The 25,516-nt window shown below is 33.8% G+C and overlaps 1 protein-coding gene across 9 annotated transcripts in view; it reads left to right on the top strand.

Annotated features, from left to right (window-relative positions):
* ROBO2 (roundabout guidance receptor 2) overlaps positions 1 to 25,516 on the top strand; it is a 1,654,833-nt gene that overhangs the window by 1,514,909 nt on the left and 114,408 nt on the right. For all 9 annotated transcript variants that reach the window (XM_049710547.1, XM_049710548.1, XM_049710544.1 and 6 more), the window contains one exon: positions 12,793 to 12,920. In XM_049710547.1, the coding sequence (XP_049566504.1) occupies positions 12,793 to 12,920 (128 nt within the window). The remainder of the gene's footprint in view (positions 1 to 12,792; positions 12,921 to 25,516) is intronic.

The raw sequence follows: 25,516 nt of genomic DNA, 5'->3' as shown, positions 1-25,516 counted from the left end.
AAACAATTCTTAGTGAAATCTATTTTAGTTGGTACACAGTATTAACTCATTGGAGCCTCATTCTAAAAGACCATATTTAGACAGGGAGAGTTGTGATTGGGGCACAGTGAACCTTTGCCAATAAATACAAGTACTAGAAGTTTCTTCTGAGAAGGTGATTGATCAATCATGTAGCTCTGTGGAATAGCCTTAAGGAGTTCCCTGGTTGTCCAGTGGTTAGGGTTCAGCTCTGTCAGTGCCGTGGCCCAGGTTCGATCCCTGGTCGGGAACTGAGATCCTGTAAGCCGCGCAGTGTGGCCAAAATATAAAATTTTATAAAAATTAAAAACCAAAGATCTATGTAATAACCTTGTGACAAAATCTCAGTGCAGAAATTTTGCTAGTTATTCTTATGAGCATAACTGTCACAATTGCAAAGGTTATTATAATATCTTTCAACTCATTTCCTCGACTATATAGGCATTTGGCACTTTTATAAAGAATATCTGGTTGAATATTCTGTGTCATTGCAATTCATACAACATATGGCGCTTGTTATAAAAAAATGTTCAATGAAAACTTAAATATTCCATTCATTGACTCACATTTTCTAATAGTTTTGTCCAAATATTTACAGCACATAGAGCAGAAACAAAAAAATCAATCAAGAATTTTACCTTTATTTGAGATTTCATAGAGACTGAAAGAAAATATTTTGAACATAATTTATAGTAAGATATCAATTATCTCAAAGGAATAATGAAAATCTTCAATGTAGACTAATAAAATATTATTTATATTTCATGAATTATTTCAAAAGTAACCACAGACATCAATCAAACACTTCTATGTGTTGATATCCCAGCATATTAAAAAAAAAGGAGTTTGCTCTCAAGAATTTGAGAAGGAAAGTAAGACTTTTAGAAGAAAGTATGAGATATAAAACATTAATTATTAAATAAGGAAAATTATATACAGACTATGATGTACAAGACTCTTTAGGGTTTCAGAAAATAAAAGCTTCTCTATTCCCATGTGACACTAGAAACGGGTCTGAAAGGAAGAATAGAATTTCTATAAGTGGAAAGAAGACTATTCTAAGAGATGGAAGCAGGATGAAAAAGCTCTGGTGGTGGAAAGTGTAGGCCAACAATTTGTGGTTCAGTTTCCCTGGAGCGTAGTGGAGTGGCACTTAAGGCCAGCAAGGTTAGTTGAGGCTTTATTATGAAAGCCTCTAATCCCAAGTGAAGTGTTTATACTGAACACACTGTGAAATGGGGAATTCACTAAACACATTGAATAGAAATATATTCTTGTTTCTACGTTTAGAAAATTGATTCTTACATTTATATGTAGTGTAGCTTGGAGCAGAGAAAGTTTGGAGGTAGGCATACCTGGTAGGAAGTTGTTTAAAAACTAGTTAGTGGATTACATTGGAGTATTTCCTGTGAATACCCCAACACGGGTATTAATGCAAGTGGCAATACAAAGAGAAATGTGTTGTTTTTTTTAATTAGTAATTGATTCTATGTCAGGGTTCATGGGAGAAGAGGGATTAAAAGTAATACTGAAGTTTATTCTGAGGTTGGGTGCCTGGATGAATGATGTTGTCCTTAATAAATAGAGAAGTCAAAAGATTTGTTTAACCTAAATCATTTTTAATCATATAATAATACCATATGTAACTGAATTCAAGTTAGAATTATTTGTGAGATACAAGAGTATTTTTTTCTCTGAGTTAAGCGGAAAAAAGATTGCCAAATCAACTATGATATGCCATCTCTGATAGATGATTTCTAATTTCAGAGATTTAAAATATGAAAAATGTGTATCTTAAAATTGATTAACTATGGGAGTAAAAGCTAATGTTTACAGATGTTTTACATGCAAGTAGCTCATTTAATCAATCGTCACAATTGCCTCATGAAGTAAGTATTTTTATACTATCTTTATTTTACAGTTGAAGGATCTGAGAAGCAAATTTCGCTGGCAGACAGAGATTTAAATTGAAGCACTTTAGCCCTAAAGTATACTCTCTTAACTACTACACTAAAATAATTTGTTTCAAAGAAAATTCTATTAAGATAATAACAAAAACTATAATTTTTTGAGGGCCCACTGGCTTCACGTTAGGCTGTTTCACATTTTATAATTAATCTTTCCAACAGCCTTGAAGTATGAATCCCCTCTTTTAACAAAGGAAGAAACTGAGGCTTAGAGCAAATGAACTACGCGCTCAAGATCACAGGACCTGTGGGTGGCAGAGCTGGAGTCCACACCCAGGTCTCTCTGATATCATTATTGTAATTGTTTCTTTTTCTCCCAGACTCCCCAACTCCCTTTGCCGTATTTATCTTGATCTCAAATATCCAGTCCTACGTCTAACATGTGGGGCTCACCAAATACACATTCAGTACGGTATAGTAGCTCTCAATTAGGGCCAATTATGCTTCTCCCTTTCCTAGAGGGACATTTGGCAATGTCTGAAGGCATTTTTGATTGCTACATTTGGGGGATTAGGTGCTACTGTCATCTAGTATGGAGAGGCTAAGAATGCCACTAAACATCCTGTTACTATGCACAGGACAACTCCCACGGCAAAGAATAATCTGCCCAAAATGTCAATAGTGCTGAGGTTGAGAAACCCGATTTAGTGGAAACAATGAATCTGGGCCTTGCTCACCCGAATGCTATTTGATTTGATTTTTATTTTTAAAGTTAGGACAAAAATAATAGAATATAGTTCAAAGAAATAGATTTCAAAGATAATAGTCTTTTCTTATTGCCTTAACTATGAAGGTTATACCAGTGAGATGGACAAATAATACCATGAATGGACTTGACATAAACATGTCATCATTTAACACAAGAAGAAGACCCTTTGGTTCACTAATGACTTGAAGTGAATGTATATTTTTGCATATTTTCTAGAATATATGAGGCAGGGAATTTTTCTTTTCATTTCTTGTTCATGAAATTGTTGCTGAATTGATCAAACTAGTTGAGTAGCTTAATTAGAGAAGTGTCTGAGCCTTCATTTTCAAATAGACCTACCAACCCACAAGTTCTGTGACACATTTAATAAGTGCTCCTATGTCATGTTGAATTTCTAAATTACTCCATCAGCATATTTCACAAGGAAGTTTCTATGGGCAGAAGGCAAGAAAAGAAAGCCTTTTGAACCTTCCATAGAACCGCCTAGAATGAACATCTCTCTGAGGACACAGAAGCCTACCCTGCCCCTAGTGCTCACTTTGAACACCTATGAAGGAGAATTCCTGGAGTTTGTCCATCAAATACTGCAAAGCCACTAAGTATGTGGCAAATTTAAAAATCCATTTTATCCCAAACTTGCAGTCCCTTATTGCACAGATTTCATTCCCAACTCAGAAGAGTGCAAGCAGAATGGGAGCTGCTAATCAAAAAGTCTGGTCTGAGCTGTGAGTTCTGTGGACTCTTGTGAATTTAATCTCTAAAGTCCTTTTCTAAAAGAACTTAAAGTTAAGATTAATTTCTAACCAAACCCAAAACTGTGAGATATATCCACTTTTCCAAATCTGATATTGCAATTTCTAGTCCTTTTGTAAAACCAAATTGTCTTAAATACACTTATGCCAATAAAATAACTATTTCTAAATTGGAGGATAATTTAACCTGCTTCAGCACTTAATTTGTTCCAACATTATCTCCTTAATTGTGATATATTTGCACTTTTTACCCTAAATTTTTCTGTTCTAATTAGTTAAAATAATAACTGCAATATTTTAAAAAGTATTTAAAAGTAATACATTTAAGGAGTTGCAGATATTATTTGAATAATCTGCTAAAAGTTAGTGAAAACATTATCACAAAATGGTTGCATATTAAGGACAGTTGTGAAAATAATTAAGCATTCCTTTCTGTTATTATGAGCCAAAGGAAAATCCCAATATCTCTAGGATGGTTTGAACTTGATTTCATATGAGTGTGGAAGGAAGAGTACATGATTTTATAAGATATATATATATATATATACATACACACACAATTATGTCAATAAATAATTGAGGTTTTCCTAGGCAAATGCAACAGAAAGGCACTGGGACAAGAAAAGTGAGGATACTGGCAAGTATCTTATGGGCCATGGAATCTAAGCAGGGTAGACAAATAAGTGTTGATGCAAAGGAGTAATAGAAATGGAGGAAGAGGTTGTTTGTAAACTGATTAAAAGAGTAGGAACCATGCAAGGTTATGGCAGGATCAGATATTTGAACTTCAGATTTCAAAGATATTTGAACTTCAGATTTCAAAGATGGATCCATTCCAATTGAAGAAAAGTTCCAGGATCTTGCTATGAGACAATGGCAAAGGGAGATGGAGACAATATCTCTGAAGGAGGAGATGTTAGAGTAGTGAGAGGCAGCTACAGAAAATCTCACATAACATCTATTGGGCATTTACCATATGCTAGGTTCAGGTCTCAACACTCTAAATGTATTAACTCATTTAATCCTTACAACATCCCTGTGAAGTAGGTCCTTATTAAATGCCATCTTGGTCAAATGGAAAGAAATTCTAAAGGTTCCATTTGAAAACTGGATAACATAATTCCTATTCAATGGGATAGGACTTTTTGGTTTTCCTTTTAAAACTTTGCTTGGTTTGTTTTGAGGCTATGTAATTCTTTCCAAAAATATTTATTGAGTAACTGCTCCATGTCAGGCTCTGGGTATTATTTGGAATATCTGGGAAGGTGTTCTCACTTTCACTCTTTCTCCACCCTTACACAAACCCACAGGGAAGAGCCAGATTTCTATTAATGCATGGAGGTGAAGGTGAAAATCTGAGAGAGATAGAGGATCAAGAAGTTTTACAAATCAGCGAACAGGTAGTTCAGATGGCACAGTGAAAAATTTTGTGAAGAGGACCACAAAAAAATTGTCTGAGGTTATATCGGAGGAGATAAAACTCACTGCAGAGGTGGTGAAAATGAGAGAATAAGATAACAGGAGAAGACGGAAACTTGGATGGTGACCAAGGGTACCAGGCTATGAACTTCACAGTTGTCCACAGATTTGCCAAGGGAGTTAACTCTTGGAGTCTCCGCTGTCTGTCATAGGTGTAGAAGATGGGAGAGACAGGGGGTACTCAAAAGACAGCCATAGCCTCAGTGATTAAAACTTGGAGGTACTTTTAGTTGGGATGAGCAGGATGCTTTGGCCTTTCTGGAAGGACTCGGCTGTAGTTTGGTTTAATTGCCCAGTCTCCAGAGAGGGACTCTGTTTTCACGATGGTCAATGTCTGGGATTCCCTGGCAGTCATTTTGAGGCCTTGTCTTTTGGGCCTATTATCCTGTGATTTGAAATATGCCCTGTGTTAAGTTAACTCTTGTTATATTCTTGTGGGTATTTTAGTTATCTTTTTTGTTTGCTTGCTTTCTCTTAGCTTTTTAGTTGGAAAACTCCTTGCTCTCTCAGCTGTGCTAAAGAGAGACTAGAAGAGGGGTTTTCCATTGATGGGTCAAGCTTACAAGGGTAGAGCCACCTTTGATTGGGATGAAGATAACGAGGATAGCATTTATGGGAAGCCAAAAAAGGATAAAATATTGTTTGGTTAATTAAGACAGAGTCAAGAATGCCATCATATTTCAAGTTTCATTTTGGCTTTCCGTACAAGCTTCCAGAATAGAACAGCAAGTTCTCTTTGGGGACCACTTTTCTCTCACTATTTCCCTATAAGTCTAATCTCCCAAGATTTTTGTTCCCAATGAATGTTATGTTAATTTTAATTTTTAAATGATATCTGTTCTTCATACTGCTCTTAAGTGCCCTGCAGGTTTTAGTTGATTGGTGTGTCTCTAATTATCAGTGAATGATTCCATGAGATTAATAAGTGATTTTTTTAATCTTAAAAATTCTTCCGTTGAAAACAAAGCAATACTTTGTAACATTTTCATGTAAAAGCTCCATAGTTAAATTTTCACTGAATTTGGAACTACGGAATGCCTATTATTGCAGACATTCCTTCATTTTCTGAAAGCATCTAAAAGGTGTAAGGTGATCTTAGCTATTTTGATTGAGTGCAAGTATTTTGAAAACTGAAAACAAACTTTTCAAGTCTCCCTAAAAGGAAAGAAACATTTACTTGTGTAGATATTAAATATTTCCTGGTCCAATTCATAGTTTTTACGATTGGCCAACTTAATGATTAGTAAAGAAGATACATAATAAAATTTTAGGTGCTAATTGAAAACACTCGTTCTAGAATTGGAGCCAGACATCCTATAATAAGAAGTAGTAGGTAATTTCAAAACTAAAAATGCTGAGAAGATAAATTTCCTTCCACAAAAAACAAAGGTGCTTTTGAGATGAGAACGGTCTTTCAGGAAGTTTTATTAGTGTAGAGACCTCACACAAGTCAAACAAGGCAATGAGATACAGGGACTTAAACTGAACATGGTAAAATTCCAGTTTGTAATAGAAAATGTATTTTCTTTCATCTTTTCTCCTCTCAAATTATATAATTTGGGAGATTTGGAGGGGGTTGTCCCTAAGTTATCTTAGTTATATTCATAAAAGCCAGAAAATCATGAGAAGTTCCTACCCTAGAAGCTTAAGGTACATTGGGGATTGCAAAGTATGAGAAATGTATAAAATGTGGTTATGTTATAAAACTTGGCCTGTTTTCAAAAATCTTGTTTGGTATTTTCAAAGTAAATTTAGATTTATAGGAACTCTTCCCCCTAGCTGTGAGAGGTTTCTTTAGCAGGAAGAAATAAAATAGATTATCTCACTTAAATTTGGAAGTGATTTTAGCATATAGTATTCTGTTTCTTAAAATATCAGTAATATTTTCTCTTTTGACACACTTTTAAGATTATTTAAGATCACATACAAACAGAACCTTGCATACAAACTGTTGTTTTAAGTATTAAAAGAAATGTATTTTGTTTTGTTTATTATTTAGCTGAACAGATGGTAACGGTTTGACACAATTTAGTTCCCTTTTTCTCTCTCTCTTTTTTTTCTTTTTTCCTTTGGGAAAAAAACAACACAAAAACCAGAGCTTCTTTTCCCACTTTGTCACAGCTGGTTACCAATCAATCTCAATTCACGGTACAGTGATGATAGCACATGTTGTCCGGGGGCCAAATCTGATTGGGTTGCATTTTTCAGCAGTGTTTCATATCAGGAAAAAAAAAAAAAAGGTATCTTTATAGTGGGGACTGTCAGCACATGATTGTACAACTGTCATTAATCAAACCTGGCAACAATGACTGCATTTATACAAGTCTGAGACTGGCAGATTTCACAATCAAAATCACCCAATTTCTGTTAGGATTTCTTCACCAGTAATGTTTTTTCATCTGTTTCTTTTTTTTTCTTATTTTTAATTAAAGTCAGACAATACCTCCTACATGTTGATCACATATAATATCATACCATGTTGGAAAACTAGTTGTTTTATACCAAAGTGTGCTCTAGTTACTAAAAATTTATTCTCCACTATGTAAAGAAGGCTAAGAGCAAATCAGGGAAACTTTTAGGTACATTAGATTGTTTAATAAAACAATTTTAAAGTATATATATATATATATATATATATATATATATTAGGAAATGCATTTATGACCCTTCTAGGATTACAGTTGGTTTTAGAGCAATACTGAGAAAAATATTGATAAAAGTTAGTTTCTGGAGTTTTTGAGACTCTGAACATAGAGTCTGATGCAGAAATACACACCTGCTCAAATCACGTGCACACAGAGCAATAAACACACATATCAAATGGAAAAGGTGTGTTGTTCTGTGTTAGAAAAATAAATGGACACCGATGCACAGGACATCGACTTCAGTCTCTCTATAACTCGAGACAACAATATCAGAATCTTCTTCTATAAAATGGTGTTTGGAAATAGGCATTTTCTCTAATTTATTGTTGTGAAATTTATATGAATCTCAGTTGTAAACTGTAAAGATCTCTTTAAATATAAGGAACTATTATTTATAATTATTTATATTACTCAGTCAATATTTGCTTTCTAGGGAAAAATGAATGTTTCCCCAATTATCCAATCTAGTAGTGTAAAGCATCAATGAGATGACTATTAAGCATGTACGAATTTATCCAGAAAGGACTACAAGAAATAAGGCCACAATTATTGGACCTGTGGAAATATTTGACATCTAATTTCTTGTGAAATATGTACTTTTAGGAAGCAAGTTATTGTCTCAGAGACATCATGACCTGTAGAGAAAGCAGAGACTGGTAGTAGATACTCATGACAATTTTCCTCCTGACTATAATTGTCTCAATGTGTGTGGCCTTGGGAAAGGAACTTTGTCATATTTTGCCTCAGCTTGCCTAAAAGTGAAACTAGCAATGAGCCAAATATCTAATTCTTTCTGGGTTTTGAAGTTATTTAGACGTAATTTCTTTAAAACCAACCCTCAAATATCTTAAGTTTTTGCAGGTAAGAGCTAATTTGATCATAATTATAGGTTTATCATTTCTCTGATCTGAGTTGTATCTTATTGTGAAAATTGACAAAGGTACCATGACATGCTTCAGTCTCTTGGGTTGTGGGTACTGTCAGGGTTCAGGCTAGAGATTGGCACAGTGGTTTAGTTATGTTGGAAGGGACCGCAGTGTCTCCAGTTGTACAGTTCTGTTAGACCCATGTAGGCAGTGTGATGAAGGAGAAAAAGTGTGCACTTTGGAGGAAGACAGACCTTGATTTGAAAATCCAGATTTCTATGTGAAAGTGTCAAAATTTTAAATATCAGTTATTCCAATAATTTTAAAACATTAGTGAGCCAAAACACAACACGCACATGGATACACACACACCACTTGCTCTCATGCAGACTTCAGTCCACAAATGAGCAAACTGCAATTATGATTTTATAGTATCCGGTGTAAATTTCTGTAGTCAGACCACAAGGCCTGAATTCTAATAACAACTCTGCCACTAAAAGCTTAATTGGCATGTTGACCATTTATTCATTGAACCCATTAAGGAAAAATTTGTGGGACTAGTTGCCATTTTGGTAGTATATCCCCTGTTTAATTTCTCTTTATAGATTCATACATCACGATTTTTAAAAATTGAAACTTTATGCTTTCTTTTGGTAGAAAGTTGTAACCTCTGTAATATAATTGATGAAGAATGTGCCAGGAGAGCTAGTTTTTAATATGGTCTAAACTTTTGCTACCAATGAATTCCCAGACTCTGAATAGCAAAGTATTATTTTTCTAATCTTAAAATTAGAATATTAGACTAGACTCAATATTTTTTCCCTATGTCTCAGAATTTATAATCTGTTGGTTTCGTGGAATAACCAATTTCCATGTATTTTCTTATAATTGCATAATTAAATAGCCTTTTCCCCCCTCTTATCCTAAAGGTATTTTATTTAGGCTTCAAGTATTCTCCTTTAATATTATATTTGGGGATTTTCTGAGTATTTCCATGTTCACTGATTCATATTCTTCACAGTTTTCTAGACTTAAATTATATTTTTTGAAGTTATTGTTTTCACACGTGGAGAGTTCAAGTTCATGTATGTCACCTTTTCAATTTTTATGTCTCTAATTCCTTTCTTGATTAATAGGGGGTAAAATTGAACATAATATCCCACTATGCCATATTTTATAAAAGTGTAAAAATAAACTATATAGTTTCAGGTTGAAGCTTATATGCCTAAAATTTCTAATTTTTAAAATAGGAGACGTAATAACTTTACTCCTTACCTACCAGAATTGTTATGAGAATACATTAAAAAGTATATTTAAGAACACTATGCAAATGCATTTTTTGTCATTATTTTATTTTAATAACACATGTGATTAGAAACCACCCTAGCTGCCAGAATAATGAGTTGATACTCTCAAAAGCATCGAACAAAGCACAAAGCTTTACTTTGTTCTCCTGTTGTCTTCACCTTGTTTTAGATATTCTTCTAGAATTATTTCATTTACTTTTGTGCAGAGAGAGAGGGTTTTTTTCATGTTACTAACTTACAGAGGGAAATTTCCAGTGATAATATGTAAATCAAAAGTCTAGATTGCTAGTCAGGATTCGCTAACTTCTTTATTTTAGCTCTATCTCCATAGTAGCATTTATGTATTAAATATTGTGAGTCTTAACATTTACAGTATTTTGTTTGATTTAACCTACATTTCAGAACTAACTGCTGATATATAAAGCTAATAACACTACTTTGTTTCTTGATATAATAGAGTTCTATATTTCATATTAGTTTACCTTTCAGTTCTGCATACGATTTTACTGATAACGATGCTATGAAAGAACTACAGAAGAATTTTAAGAATGTGTTGGATGGTTCACCACTCATTCCGTAAGCATTCATTGAGCACATCCAAGATCTCAGGTGCTGTTTGGTAGGGTTCAGAGTATATAGTTTGGAACAAGAGAGAATCAATGATTGTTCTCATGGAGCATACATGCTCTTGGAAACTAGGAAGACAATAAACAAGCAAACAAAAATTTGATAGAGGTGTGTGCTGTGAAAAAGACAAAAAGTACTAAAACTAACAAAAAATATAAAAACAGAGAATAAAAACAAGTAAAAGTAATTTTAAAATGTAACTGGTGGGGCTTCCTTCCCTGGTGGTGCAGTCGTTGAGAGTCCGCCTGCCGATGCAGGGGACACGGGTTCGTGCCCCGGTCGGGGAAGATCCCACATGCTGTGGAGCGGCTGGGCACGTGAGCCATGGCCGCTGAGCCTGCGCGTGCGGAGCCTGTGCTTCGCGACGGGAGAGGCCACAACAGTGAGAGGCCCGCGTACCGCAAAAAAAAAAATTATAATAAATGTAACTGGTGGGTAAAGGGCTACTTTACATTGTTTGGGCAAGAAGATATCTTTGAGGGGATATTTGGGTTATCTTGAAAGTCAAGAATGATCAGCAACAGGGCTTCCCTGGTGGCGCAGTGGTTGAGAGTCCGCCTGCCGATGCAGGGGACACGGGTTTGTGCCCCGGTCCGGGAAGATCCCACATGCCGCAGAGCGGCTGCGCCCATGAGCCATGGCCGCTGAGCCTGCGCGTCCGGAGCCTGTAGCTCCACAACGGGAGAGGCCACAACAGTGAGAGGTCCGCGTACCGCAAAAAACAAACAAACAAAAAAAACCCCCAAGAATGATCAGCAACAGCAATGAAAACTGTAGGGGAAGGGCATGCCCTGAAGTTACAAGAGAAGTAGAAAGACACAGTGGTAATTAGGTTGTTACGTTGAGCAAGGGAAAAAGGGCCATGTTGTTAGGAGAGAGTGAACAAGAAGTTGGACAGATTATTTAAAAATCTCAAAGACCAGAGTCTGTGCTCTTAACCACTTGGTTATGCTACTGGATGTTAAAAGCTCTGTGTTGGAGTTTTGGATATAGCAGTGAGTGAAACAGACAGGATCTCTGCCTTTATCAAAATAGACAAATCAAAATGTGAGTAAGTGCAGATTGATTGGTGTAGCAAGAAGTTTTTTTGTTTGCTTTGGGGGGGTCGGTTTTGGTTTTTTGTTTGTTTGTTTTGTTTTGTTCTGAGGAGAGAAGAATCATAGTTTTCTAGTGTGGTAATGGATGACTTCAAACAAGAGTAGTGGAAGATAAGGCTTCCCTCATGACTTAGGACATTGTAAATCAGCAGAAGTTTAACCCGAAACATGCAGACAGAAAAGTAACCACCATAACTGGAGGATGGAGGAGCAAGGATAGTTGAGTTTAGTTGGCATGCTTGGTTCATAGACACTTGATTTCTGTCTTGCAGAGTTCTGTAAAACAGAACTTTTATTAGGTCCATGTCTCAGTTCGTAATAATGTTAGGCTGTGTTATTCTTTTATAACTAGCTAGAAGTAGAAGAAATCTGATTATAATAATCTTCAGTGCAAGCCTAAAAGCAATAGGAAGTCCCAGCTAGTTGTAAGCAGACAGAACCAATTAAAGTAATATTTTGGAAATATAGCTTTAAATGTGTGGTATGTATAAGGAGGACAGTCAGTGTGATCAACCAGAAGCTATTGCAAAAATGTGTGTGTGAAATAACAAAGACCATCAGTGAAAATCAAGAAGAAAAATCAGATATGAAAACAATGTAAAGATAACTTCTTCATCAATTTATATAATTTCTTAGAATCTAATAAGAGCATATTCTTATGCAAGCTCTTAAAAAATTCATGTTAAAATTTTAGAATTTTTTTCTGAACTAGTATGTTAGTGTACTTGTTACAAAATAGAAGTGTGACAATAAATGTTTGTGAAAGAGCTGACGACGTGCATTTCCAGAAATCACTCCAAGGCATGTGGATGTTTTAAAAGTTAATATTGCTAATCTAAAAAAAGGATTACCCCTTCTTAATTCTTTTAGCCAGTGTCTGTTTTGTCAATTTGCCAACAAATAAGAGAATTTTCTCCTTTAATATATTTCAGCTCTATTATCTTCAAGGTACCTAAAAAATAAATCATATATTTGAATGCAGTGTAACTTACAAAATATAACTCACCAAGAAACTGAACTATACGCTGTTTTCTTACTATCTAAGAGCTACTGAAAAAAAGTCAAAGTGTTAATAATACCTTTGAGAGTTTTGATACATATCTAAATTATCGGTAATTGATAATCAAGCAGCTAGAGATAAGATACAAAATTAATGATCTTATTAGCAGTAGCTTTAATCTAAGCAATTGCACTTTATGTCTGAACGTTGTGTGTGTGTGTGTGTTATTTTAGGTAAAATACAGTATAAAAGAGAAAAATGAATAATTAGTGTTATCTAAATATAATCAATGTTATTTAATAAAACCAATTCATATTCTACACAGGTATGACATCAGAGATGATTACACACTGAGAATTAAAAAGGCCATGAGTACAGATGAAGGCACATATATGTGTATTGCTGAGAATCGGGTTGGAAAGGTGGAAGCTTCTGCTACCCTCACAGTCCGAGGTAAGAGACTTAAGATGTGAAATACAATTGAACCAGAAGACTAATATTTGGTCAAATTGGTAAGTGAACTCACAATCAAAATAATAGCTTATGCTGTTTTATTATCACATTAAAATGCCTAGATTTTGTGTCCTCTCTATATTTTAGTTGAAATAAAATTACTTTCAAATTTGGGTTTGAAGGGATGATCATTTGAAATGATTAATTTTTATTTAATAAATAATAGCTAATGTAGTTTAAAAGTAAATCTTAAAATAGGAAAGATTTACACTAATCTTTTATGTTTCCATTGTTTTGAACTATTTACTGCTTTTAAATGTCACTAATTTCAAAGATACTTGGTTTTCTGTTTACTAGATTGTCACTTTATACTAGTAGACTTTTTTTGAAATTCTTTTTTATTTCAGCATTCAAAAAGCAATCTGAAAAAGCTAACACTGCTTCCAAAGGTGAAAAATGGACACAAAGGAGCTCCCATGTTGAGAAAATCTGATTTAGAAAGTGATTTGTGAAGTTCATTCACCTTAAAAAATTGAAATAGTCAGTGCCGCTCCTGTAATAACTTTCACTTTCTGGGTATCATGCACTTTCTCAGTCATGGAATAATTTTCATTTATAGACTCCCTGCAATTACTTATAAGTGAAAGAAAGCATTACTTAACCCTACAGTGAGCTAGAATGAATTAACTGCCTTCCTGGTGGCGCATGTTGATCCACATGAGTCAATTATATAGCCCAAGGTACCAAGTAGTACCAAGTACACAGCTACACTTACTCTCGCCAAATAGATATTACCCATGGCATTGTTTACACTCACAGAACTTCAGAGATAGGCAAGTACATCCATTGCCCTATCTTCCAGCCTTTCTTCCAGTACCTTAACTAATGCCTCCTCCTCCCATCCCTCATGATAAGGAAGTTGGCTGCATGTTTATATCCATGTCTCACTTGCATCTCACCCTGTTTAGTCAGACCTCTTAGCCTTGTGCAGCTTTGCTCACAGAAGTTTTCATAAGATTAGGAGAAAGGCTTGGAGGAATTTGGATTGGCAAGAAGTGTGTCAGGGATTCTCAGACTGGTCCTCTAGCTGGTAAGAAAAATGATTTTTGCCAGATGTATGATTTGGGCATCATATCATTAAAAAGAAACCTTCCTCCAGGTAAATATTAGGAGACATTTACTCTGGATACCTAGAAAAAAAACTGGTGAGTTCCAGACTTCTCAATCACTTCATTCCTATTCCGCTTAATCCATTTTTCCCCCATCCAGATATTCTAGTGTGGACTTAGATATAAAATAAACTTAGACAAAATGAGCAAACTAGTTGCTTAAAAAGATTTTCATTCCTCATTAGTTAACAGATCACAAAAAGCTATGATGATACACCAATTGAATATATATACTGATAATATATGATCAAAATCTGATTTGTAAGCCACTTTAGTATAGTTAACCTACCTTTTCCGGTAGGTGGTTATATATTTATGTATATTTGTTTGCTTTTATCTAGTCAGTCCTTTGCAAAAGCAATTCACTTGACCATAATTCGCCCAAAGTTTGTTTGTTTGTTTTTTCTAAAGTAAGTGGAAAAAGATAATAAACAACTAACCAAGAAATGTTCCTGTCAAAAAAATATTTGCTGACTAAACAAATGGTGAGAAAATGTGAGGAGTTGTTTGTTTGTAGAAGCAGCAGGGTTCCTTTTATACTTGAATGCTTGGATGAATGAGATTTGAAGTGGTCTGTTTGCTTTAAGATCTTTCCCAGCTAATTGTTTTCATAATTTGTTGAAAGTTTCAGGTTTACCATTTCATTTAACAAAGCATGCTACTCCTGGATGGATGTTTGAAGCTAATTTACAAAACTAATAGAAAGAGTTGTTTGTTTTCAATAGGATTCTTTTTTGTAAATCAGCAAACCTTAATGGTCTCTCCCCTAATCTGTGTCCCGTAAATGGATTAGAGTGTTTAATCTATGTAGTATGCATTTCATCTAAGACTGAAACCTCAAAAACAGGGTTAAAGAATTAAAATCTCCATAATATAATAGAATGTGGAGTAAAAATTGTTTAAAAATACTTTTTTACCATTAGGAAAAACGGTTGGGATTTCTCATACTAAGAGGTTAACGGAAAAAAAAATATTATCTACGGCTTATTTTTTTACACTCATTTTTCTATGCACATAAATGAAATGTTCAGCCCTTCTCTGGATTGTTTTATTAGAACAGGGTCAACTGACCCAAGAGGCCACATCCATTTTCATCCATTTAATGCAGGGACACAGTTTAGTTTAATTTGCTGATTTTGAAAACATCCACCTGCTGGGTTTTTTTCAGGATGAAATGTTGCTATGTTACAACGACAAGTTTTATTGTGATGTTTCTGCTAAAATTTTATCATGATATTCACTTTAGCCAGTTTGAGAAAAGAAAACGAAGTTTTATAATCACAATCTGAAACAGACTTACTCAGTTGTTTTCCACTTCAGAAATATGGTGAAAATAGACTATAAAATTAAACTTAACAGCAAGTAGCTCCCTTGGCTGACTTGACAAACATAAAATTAGAAAGAAATATTGCTAGACAATAATGAGCCTCCTAGCATTTATATTCTAATCAAATATTTCATGATCTAATAGAACTTTTTTAAAGTGGCTCCAAAATGAGTGAACACAAACTGCATATTTATAAACATATTTTTTTCCCATTTTTCAGTTGCTTAAATTGGCTTTGCATAAATCAAAGCTTCGTTGGGAAAACTATCTTGGTTCTAGAGCAATAAAGCTTTAATTTTTTTGGAATTTTCCTAGACTAAGAAATATGTTTTATTTCTTTAAAACATGATTTCTCACCATGTTTTTTTCTTTTTCTCTCTTTACAATCATAGACTCAAAATGCCTTTTTGTTTCTAAAGGAAACATTATGTTTCAGATTCAGCTGGAGGTGGCACCTGAAAATGCAAATTCAAAAGTGAAACACAAAGTACTTTTACTACTAGACATTGGCAAAATCAAGAGAAATCTCATCAGTCAGAATAAGGCACAACTTCATTACGTTAGTCTGTTGTTTTGTTCTTAGTTGTTATTTTTGTGCCCCCCCAGAAAAAGAAAGAAATTATTGTGCATAGTTCAACTTACTTTCTCCCTCTTGCTATAGTAAACCCACTATAGACTGTAGGACACACTAGAGTTTCACTAAGCCAGAATTTTCATTCAGCTACTATGATTGCTTTAGTCTTCTTTGAGTTGTATTACCCCCCCCCTTTAATTGTGAATAATATTCTAAGACCATGAATCTCATAGAGAATAAACTCCAATATAGTTTCAAAGATTGCACAGAACTAGAATTGTGATGTATTTGTTGAGTGAATGAAGGTCTATAAATATGGTTTCAATGGCTATATCTATCTCACCATGCCAACAAGTCATCAAGACAAAACTACTCAAAAGTTCAAGAGTTACACTGGGTTCACACTGGAGCTTTACCCACTGGGGTATGGATGAAACACTTGTTTGCTGAATAAATTTATATTTTGAAATGTAAGATTTAATAAAAGTTCAAACGCTACTAAATCTATTTCTTCTTCATTTGAAAATGGGACCATATGTTTTATATTTGTCCATTGCTTTTATATAAAGTGGTTTACTATCTAAATTGATTTGGCATTATTCTTTTTAAAGAAAGTATTATTAAGCCCATGTGTGTCTCTTACAGTTTCTGTGCATTAAAAAAGGGGGCAGTCTATGACAACTGATTTTAGTGATTGAAAGTTATAGAATAATAAAAAATAACAATAATTTGTTGAAGCAGCAGTTTGAAAGCCATTCTCAGTATGGACAAGAATCTATTTGTCAGTCATTGTTTCCTGCCCTCTGCCAAAAAAAGAAAAGAGCTTAACAGTAGTTAGAGAGCTACTCAGTTGAAATCTCTAAGGATGTTCCAATCTATCTGTTATATTTTCATCTACCCTGTCCACGGATGAAAAGTGATGTGATCTTAACTTATTACTGGCTGAAACGCAGCGTCAGGGGCTTTTCTGTAGTCCTTGTAATGGTTCTGACTAACCATGCTTAAAATCCAATTGCTATTTAAATCAGACAGCAAGGCCTTCTTTTATTGACATGACATTTGCTAGCCTGTGACTTGAATAGTTATATTCATCAGGTTCTTAACTTTGGGGTAACACAAGGCTGTTTAACTCTAAAAAGATCTTTGAAATAATAACTATAGTAAATGATGATGACAATAAGACCTTATGTAAAGTATCTCTCAAATTGCTTAGAGTTAATCTCGGTGTGCAAAGTAATTATTTTCTTAGAGTTCTATTTATAATTACGTTCAGTTTTTATCAAGCTAGGACATCCTGTTCATACTTGAATAATGAGACTAGAAATCACCCTACTGTCCATACTTAAATGTAACATTACACATCATGCATTCTGATAATTTTCTTTTCTTTCTTTTTTTTTAATTTCTTTTTTATGTTCTCACCACACCATTGTAATGTCTACAGCTCGCCCTGTTGGTAAGTAGCCATCCTTCTATCCATTTCGCATGGCTTTGTACAATGCTTCATAGCTCATGCATAGTAGGATATGACTGAATGAAATACATTTGTTCACCCCTGTTAAAATATTACTTGAGGGACTGTCTGCTGTAAAAGTTGCTCCTAACTTTTTCATCACTTTACTAAACCATTTTGTAGTGGCTTTTTGTTACTTAGCAATTAATAGGTAACAATTTTCTTGTGAAAGAATATATGAATGATGAATATTATAAACTTCTAACTTTTCTTGAGAAAAATACAATACTTCCTTTTTCTTGTGTGTATAAAATATTCAATTATTAGTTATGTTTGATATTCATTAATATAAAAGATTATGAACTAAATTAAGAAGTTCTATTATTTTATGCACTTTTATTTTAAGCTGCTTAGAGTCTGCTCTCTGTAAGGGTATTTTTTACTGCTGCATACTTATTATCTGCATGCCTACTTAAAATTTAGTAGAATGCTTCAAGTTACTGTAAGTTGATGCTTACACTAAGGGGAAAAGGGAGGGATGAGCCGTGTTCTTTGGCATGAAAAGTTTGAATATATCTTTTTCTTCATTTGGCTTTGCAAAACTGAAGTTAACAGCTTGCGCTTGCAGTAATTTAAGTGGTAATTATTTGTAAACAAAAATAAAATATTTTCAAATGTATTGATAAACTTTCTGCATCTCTTTTAAAGTTTTGCTTAACCTACCAAGAAATGTGTTTGAATAAAAGAAAGCTTGGTAATTGTGTTATAAGTAAATAAATAGATATATGCATAAATGGATGGGTAGGTGAATGAATAAATTAATTTAGTACATTGCTTCTTTAATATACCAAGAGATACTTTAATAAGTTATTCAATTTGACACAGCTTTATAAATGGTCCACCTAACTTCAAAAGCTTTCTTATTATACTGGCTTGATATTGTTGACATTTGATGTATAGCCATCCAGACTCATAGCATTTTTCCCCCGTTGGTTGAAACATTCACAAACATTATTGTTATGTAATGTACTCTTATATGGATAGCAAATACAATAAATAGAACTTTGGCTTCCCAATCTGAATTTCTGCTCTGCCATTTCTGAGCAGTACTTCCTTTGTCAGTTATTCAACATCCCTAATCCCCAATCACTTCCTCTATAAAATGGAGAGAAAAGCTCTGCCGTATCAAAACTGCTATAGGAATGAATTGAGTTCAAAATTGATCATATATGTGAAAAAGTTTTGTATGCCAACATTTGTTAACACATTCCTAGTTTCTGAGACATACATTATTTCACATTTCAATATTTTTGAAGTATGCTTATGGCTTATGATTAATTTGAACATAAACTGCAGGCATTTTTTCTTAAAATACAATTATTAAATTGATCATGCTTTTTACAATTGATGCTGTTAGAAAATTAAAGAATATACTATAGTTTAAAATTTTTTTGCATTTGTAAGAATTCATATTAATAATAACTTTACATATCTATGGTATGACATCTAAAATTAAGAAGTAAATGGGAAAGAATAAGATAACTTCATAAATTAACAGGAAAAATCACATTTAAATTATAGATCTTTATATATAGAAGCCTTATGCTGATAAACCATGACCACTTGATTTGTATTATCACAAGCTCCTGGAATATAGAACAATATGTTAATAATTTCCAATATATTAAAACTCATGAATAAAAAAATATCTTGTTTAGAAAATGTGATAATGCACAGAGTATTGAGATATATTTGTCGCCTACAAGGCATTTCAAAAGTTATTTCTGTTTTTTATTCTTTTTTGAAATGATTTCTTAAATTCCCATTGGACTGGAACTAAAGAATAGCTTCTTGACACATTGTACTTTATTCTGGGAAAGTCTGTCATTTCATAAATCTTTCTTAAAATGGCTTATGACAGTGCTCAGAAATATGAAGAACTATACTTTAAACTTGACAACTACTATTAATTTGGGAAACTGAATGTTTGATATGCTCTTATTGGATCACCAAAGAAGAGACTGATAATGTGGAAATTAGCCTGCTTTTTCTTTGCATCAACTTTTTACATCAATTTTAATTCAGGAAGTATAGATATGCCAACTTTTATTGTAAGGTGAGAAGCTACAAATTAAGTAAACTCATGAATTAAATATTCAAATAATAGAAAACTACATTAATATTTGTTACTAGACTAAAAGTTTTTTAACTTTGAAGCTCTTAGCAATAACATAATCAGTATTCTACAAAGTAGAAACCACAGAAGGGGGAGAAAATCCATCTTCCGATTCTAGTATAAATTATGTGAAGAACTATGTACCAACTATGTAAAATTTAGAGAGAGTTCAAGGAGTAGTTCCTGTCTAAAGCTTTTAAAAGAAAATTAGAAATATATGCACATTCTGGAATACTAACAGATTCAGAAACCAATCACTACATTACCTACCAGATGAAACTTGATTGTCTGTGTGGAAAGCCAATTTAGAAATCATTTTAAACCTCCAAACTGGATGACTCTTATGAGCTGCATCTGAGTCAAAGAATTGGAAACTATGCAATTTACAGTTGGAATAAATACCTTCTTGCCTGTACTTTTGAGAGTGTAAGAAAACTCTTGATTTTGAGGATCATCAATGTGGGAAGTCCTACTGAAAGCAAACAATCACATACTTGCCAATGGAGCAAAGTAGTCTCCAGATTTCACTTCCTCATCTGCAATGTCATCAACACCTCAGAAAGGGTCCTGGAATGTAACTTCCCTAGCTGCTTTTTACCACAAAATCTAGACAAATGCCACTTTGATCGTTAAAAATCCACCAACCCTTCTTGTGGTTTTGACTTTTTACTGTTCCAAAGGCATTCTTTATATGAGAGCAAAAGTACATCCTAGGACAGAGTTAAGTCTGAATGCTGAAATATTCATTTGTTTGTTTGGAAAACTCTGTTGATGAGGGAACTGACAGAAGAAAAGGGTCTAAATAGAGATAAATATCTTGCTTCCTATACCCATCTGTCTTATTTTCTATTGGAAGTCTTTCCCAAGCTTAAAAATAAAAAAGAACATCTATTTTGGAGATGGGCAACACATTTTTTCCTAGCAGCAACTCAAAACATAATGAATAATTTGGAAAAGGACTGTCAAACCTACCAGCTGCCTTGCTTGAGAAGCTGAGGCCTGCTCCATTTTGTGTCGTGTATACCATATGCTAGATGGTGATTGCCTCCAGTATGGAAACTAAAAACTGAGTATATCAGGTGAAACTCATTTAAAATATCAAAAACAAATTGACAATACACAACTTTATGGAAACTTCCAATTATTTCCTAGTTTAGTAAATCAAAAGTATGTTTCTTTTTATAGAATATAATTGGCCACAAGAGTGTATAAGTATTGAGAAATATCTATGTTTTTGGCAAAATTCCCATCTTTTATTATTATTATTTTAAAGAAGCAGCCACTATTCTAAACAGAAATCTATAGGGACATATTTTTTCAATCTTTTAACTGTTTAAACACAAAAAATTAACATGTCTTCATTTTAGAAAGTTCTCCTTTGAGTTGAAGTGGAGTTTGTTTTATAACATGCTCTGAAACATTTTATTGAGGACACCAAAAGATCCAATAAAAAGTGAGTGACTGAAAAACTTCATTCAGGAAAAAATAGAAATCAGATAATGCTTTAAAAATAATGCAACTGGTGTTTTCAACACCCCTACCCTCCACCCCACCTTGAAATTTGGAAAGTTTAATGTGCTGGATATAATTCAGCTTAATATTGGAAATATTACAGGTTTTTAAAAATCAGAAACTAGGTGGATATTATATACGAATCCTTTCATGTCGAGATCCACTTTTGTGCAAAAGGCATCCTGAGTGTATCTTGGAAGGAAACCTATACTTTTATTCTCTTCAGCCTTTCTTCTTTGGGCAAGGTGTTACCCCATGACCTGAGGTGATCATCTCTCTCCTAGGAGCCCTTGATGTTTCCTACATCTGGCGCTGATTAGCTACTTTATGCAGTGTCCCGTTTAATTTTTATTAAGCATCACGTTTTTCATTGCTCCATATGTTTTGATTAAATTGTAGGTTAAAAAATGCATTGTATTTTGTCTTGTATATTCTAACAGAGTTCCCATAATGTGAAACATTTAAAATATCTTTAGCTCATACTAATTTTTCAAGTGAAAAACAAGTAGTGGTTACTTCTCATGCTTGGCTGGTTTTAGTCACTGACTTATTTCTTTTGGAAGCACCTTGTGTGTTTGACAATGTCTGTTCAATGCCTCTAATTTGAAGGGTAGGTATAAAATTATTGAGTCATACTTTCTTTTCTCAGACTTTCGTGAGAATGTTTTATTGTTTTTGTATTGAATGGTACTATAGGGAAGTACAAGACTTACAGAATATTTTTATCCTCAGCTGGGATACCCTTTTATGAATACAAATATGAATACCAATGTATTCCCTTCTTCTATAACTTTGCTGGGTTATACCTTGGGCCTGATCACCCTGTGTCTAATGTTCCTGGGACAGCACGACCCCTAGAATCTGCAGATTCATCCTTTAATTTACTCTATTTCAAAATGGTTTCTTCTGTTTTATCTCTGAATACTTTTTCTGTCTCACTTGTTTTTCTCAAATACATCAGTTATATTGGCTTTCCTTTGTCTCAGTTCCATATTTGTTAACTTCTCTATAATAATTTTGAAGTCATCATTCTTTCACATTGTATTATTTCTTAATGCGTATTTATCACCTTCCTAACTTTTTCAATTGCAGTTATCATTTTTTCTTATTTCTAAAATATATTTCTTTAACTTACTTTAACTTTTAGTTCATTTCCTTGATAAGCTTGAACAAAGTATTCTTCTTCACTTGTGTTTTAACGCCTTTACCCCTTTTTGAGATTTTTTTGTTTGTTTCTTTTTTAAAGAGAGGCCCTGTTGTACATAATTCTATTTAGACTATGGACAGCTATTTATTTTAAAGTATTTCTGTGTTTCCTTGGGTTATCTTTGGACGATATAAATGCTTTATCTCCCTTTGATTAATTGATTATGTTCTTTTCTGTCATTAATTAGTAAGTAATTAGTTAATGTACAGTTTGCTTTATTTTATTTTACGTAGATCCTGTTTTAGTCCCTATTTGATTATTAATCATCTAGTTAACTGCTGAAAGCTAGGGTTTACATGTTTGGAGAAGAGAAAGTGAAAAGTATCAGGGTCAACCTCTACTTGAACTCTTATCTAGAATATTTTTTCAAAAAACGTGTCATTTTCTCCTTGGTAAGCTAGTGATTCTAGTAATACACAGCAAAACACTTTATGTTACAAACTCTCTGTATTCCATAGGAAACACTCTTCATCTTCCTTCATACTCCCTGCTTTGTAATGGAGATGGTTTTTCCTAGTTTTACTAGTTTTCTACTGCTGCATAACAAGTTACCACAAATTGAATGACTTAAACAGCAGCCGTTTTTTAGGCCGCGGTTCTGTAGATCAGAAGTCCAACCAGACTCAACTCGGTCCTCTTTTTAGCATCTCACAGGCTAAATCAAGATGTTGATCAGGCTGGGCGCTTCTCTGGAGACTCTCTAGAAGAATCTGCTTCAGAATTCATGCAGGTTGTTGGCAGTATTGAGTTCTTTGAGGTTGTATGATTGAAGTCCCCATTTCCTTGTTGGCTGCCAGCCAGAAGTTGCTCACAATTCACTTGCTAACCTTTGCGCATGGCTGCCACAGCCTTCAAAGTCAGCAGTGATCCCTTGAATCCTTCAGGTGCTTTGCTCTGTATCTCTCTCACTTCCCAGTCTGCTATCAGCTAGAGAAAATTCCCTGATTGAAAGGTCTTATGTGATTGGGTTAGGCCCCTAAACTAATCTTAAGGTCCCTAAGACCTATCTTAAGGTCAACTGATTAGTTACCTTAATTACATCTGCAGAATCCCTTTTGTCACATAACATAACATAACCATGGGAGTAACTCCATGAAGGGAAGGTCATGGGGGCCCCCTTAAATTTTCACCATCCATAGTAGGCTTGGCTTTTTCTTTCCTTCAATACCTTCTCTCCAGACTTCTTAATTTTAGTTGGTTATCTGCAAAGTCATGTCTCATATTTCCCAAGTCTCCTTGACTCTAGATCTCCTTTCTTTCTATCAAAGGATCATGGATTGGGCTCTCACAGTACTGACAGAAAATTTTTGTGAAATTGGCATTGATAGAGGATTGTGGGTGGGGCTAGCTGTTGCTCACCTTGCATCCTCATTTTCCTCCAGATTTGACCTTGTTTGGCAGGGGTACTTCACAATTTGTGGTTTGAGGCAATGGTAGTTTTTCCATATTATTCATTTATTTTGTTATGCTCAATAGAGGAAGGTGGAGCAATAAGCCTTTACTCCATTACTCATTAATGTTGGGATCTATCCAAATGAAAATAAAATAAATTGTTAACTTAGTAGTTAAAAGTACTATAAATATCAAATATCTCAATAATGTAAATATTCTGGCTAGAAACAGTATTATGAGATTAGTATTAAGAGATTTCACTGGCTATTGCCAGAAAGAAATAACATCAATATTTTAGTCACACCTTCTTAGAAAGTAAAAATTTTCATTTTTATAAGTTATAATAATTTGTTGACAGAAAGATATCATCATATCTATTTACATATGTATATACTGTAAAATATATATCATGATGTGCATTACACCTAAATATTATATGCATGACATTTGAATTACTGCACTACTTATTTAAACATATTAAGTGTCACTCAAGGGAATAGTACATAATTAGATTCATTAAAATATATAAACTACCAAATTAAATTAAATTTTGAGTTAAAATATGTCTGAAAGCTTTTTTAAATCTCTTATGGCAAACATGGCTTCCCAGATTCACTGAGGCTATTATTTTCATCTCCCCTCAAAACTATTAGCTCTTTGTCAGTAAATACATTGTTGTATTTATCTTTCTGCTGCCTCTAGGTCTAGCATAACATTTACATGTGGGAGGGGCACGCCAAATGTTGGTGCAGTTAATTGATACACACATATGCATACATAGGTAATACTTGCCTCGAAAATGTTTATGCAAGCAGTTTTAAACAGTGCTATAAAAAGATTAAGCAACATTAATGGTAACAGGCCAATCATATAGTCCCCATTCTGCTAGTAGGAGATAAAATACAACAAAAAAGAAGGCACTAATGAGTTAGAATGGTGCCTTACTAAGCGTGTAATTAATGTTATTAAGAAACATTGCAGTTGCATATTAAAATTCCGTTAACTAAGCAGCCCTTCAGCTTCAGTACATTTGTTCCTTGCTTGCAAGTTTCCCCCCGCCTTTTTTTTTTTCTGATTGGCATCTTCATGCAGTCTTTTTCTAAAAAAATGAGATAATGGGATGTGATCAACCTTTGTGGTTTAGCTAGAGTGCTGACATGACAGTTCTGGCAAGTTGACAGGTTAAGTGAGTGAAAATGGATGTCTTGTCTCACCATTTACATGAAGAGCCATTTTTAAGCTATAGTTTTACCTCCTCACCTCCACACTTACAACCTCTTCTACCCACAATACTGAGAACTCTAGCTTTCCCAGTTAGTATCTGGAGAGGATTTTTTTCACCACTACTTGAACTACTTTTCTTCTGCTGGTGAAAATGAGATCTTTTTCAAAAATAATGTAAATATTGCCTCATTCAATGATTCATTAGTTTTTAAATTAATAGTATTTTCCTTGAAAATTAACAGTCCCTTAAAGAAAACAAAATTTTATTATTTTATTTTCTACACAGTATTTTAGTTCAGAAAGCAAAGTAGAGAAGCAAAGCTCGATTGGTGAAGGACAGTATAATATGGGAAAATGTGATTTACAATTCAGAATTTGTTTAAATTTAATTTTTTTCTTAATTTGTAACTTGTAGAATTCAAAAGTTTATGAAATTTGCATGTTAGATTTCAGAATGATTTCCTATAGTTACATGATTTTCTGTACTTGCCTATAATTTAAGTGCAAATGTAATAAAATCTAAAATGATCTGTAAACATATCCAACTTAGTTACTTTATGAG

Source organism: Orcinus orca, chromosome 5, assembly GCF_937001465.1.
Source record: "Orcinus orca chromosome 5, mOrcOrc1.1, whole genome shotgun sequence".
In the NCBI taxonomy this organism is placed as follows: Eukaryota; Metazoa; Chordata; class Mammalia; order Artiodactyla; family Delphinidae; genus Orcinus; species Orcinus orca.
This window is presented reverse-complemented; position numbering and strand designations above follow the sequence as displayed.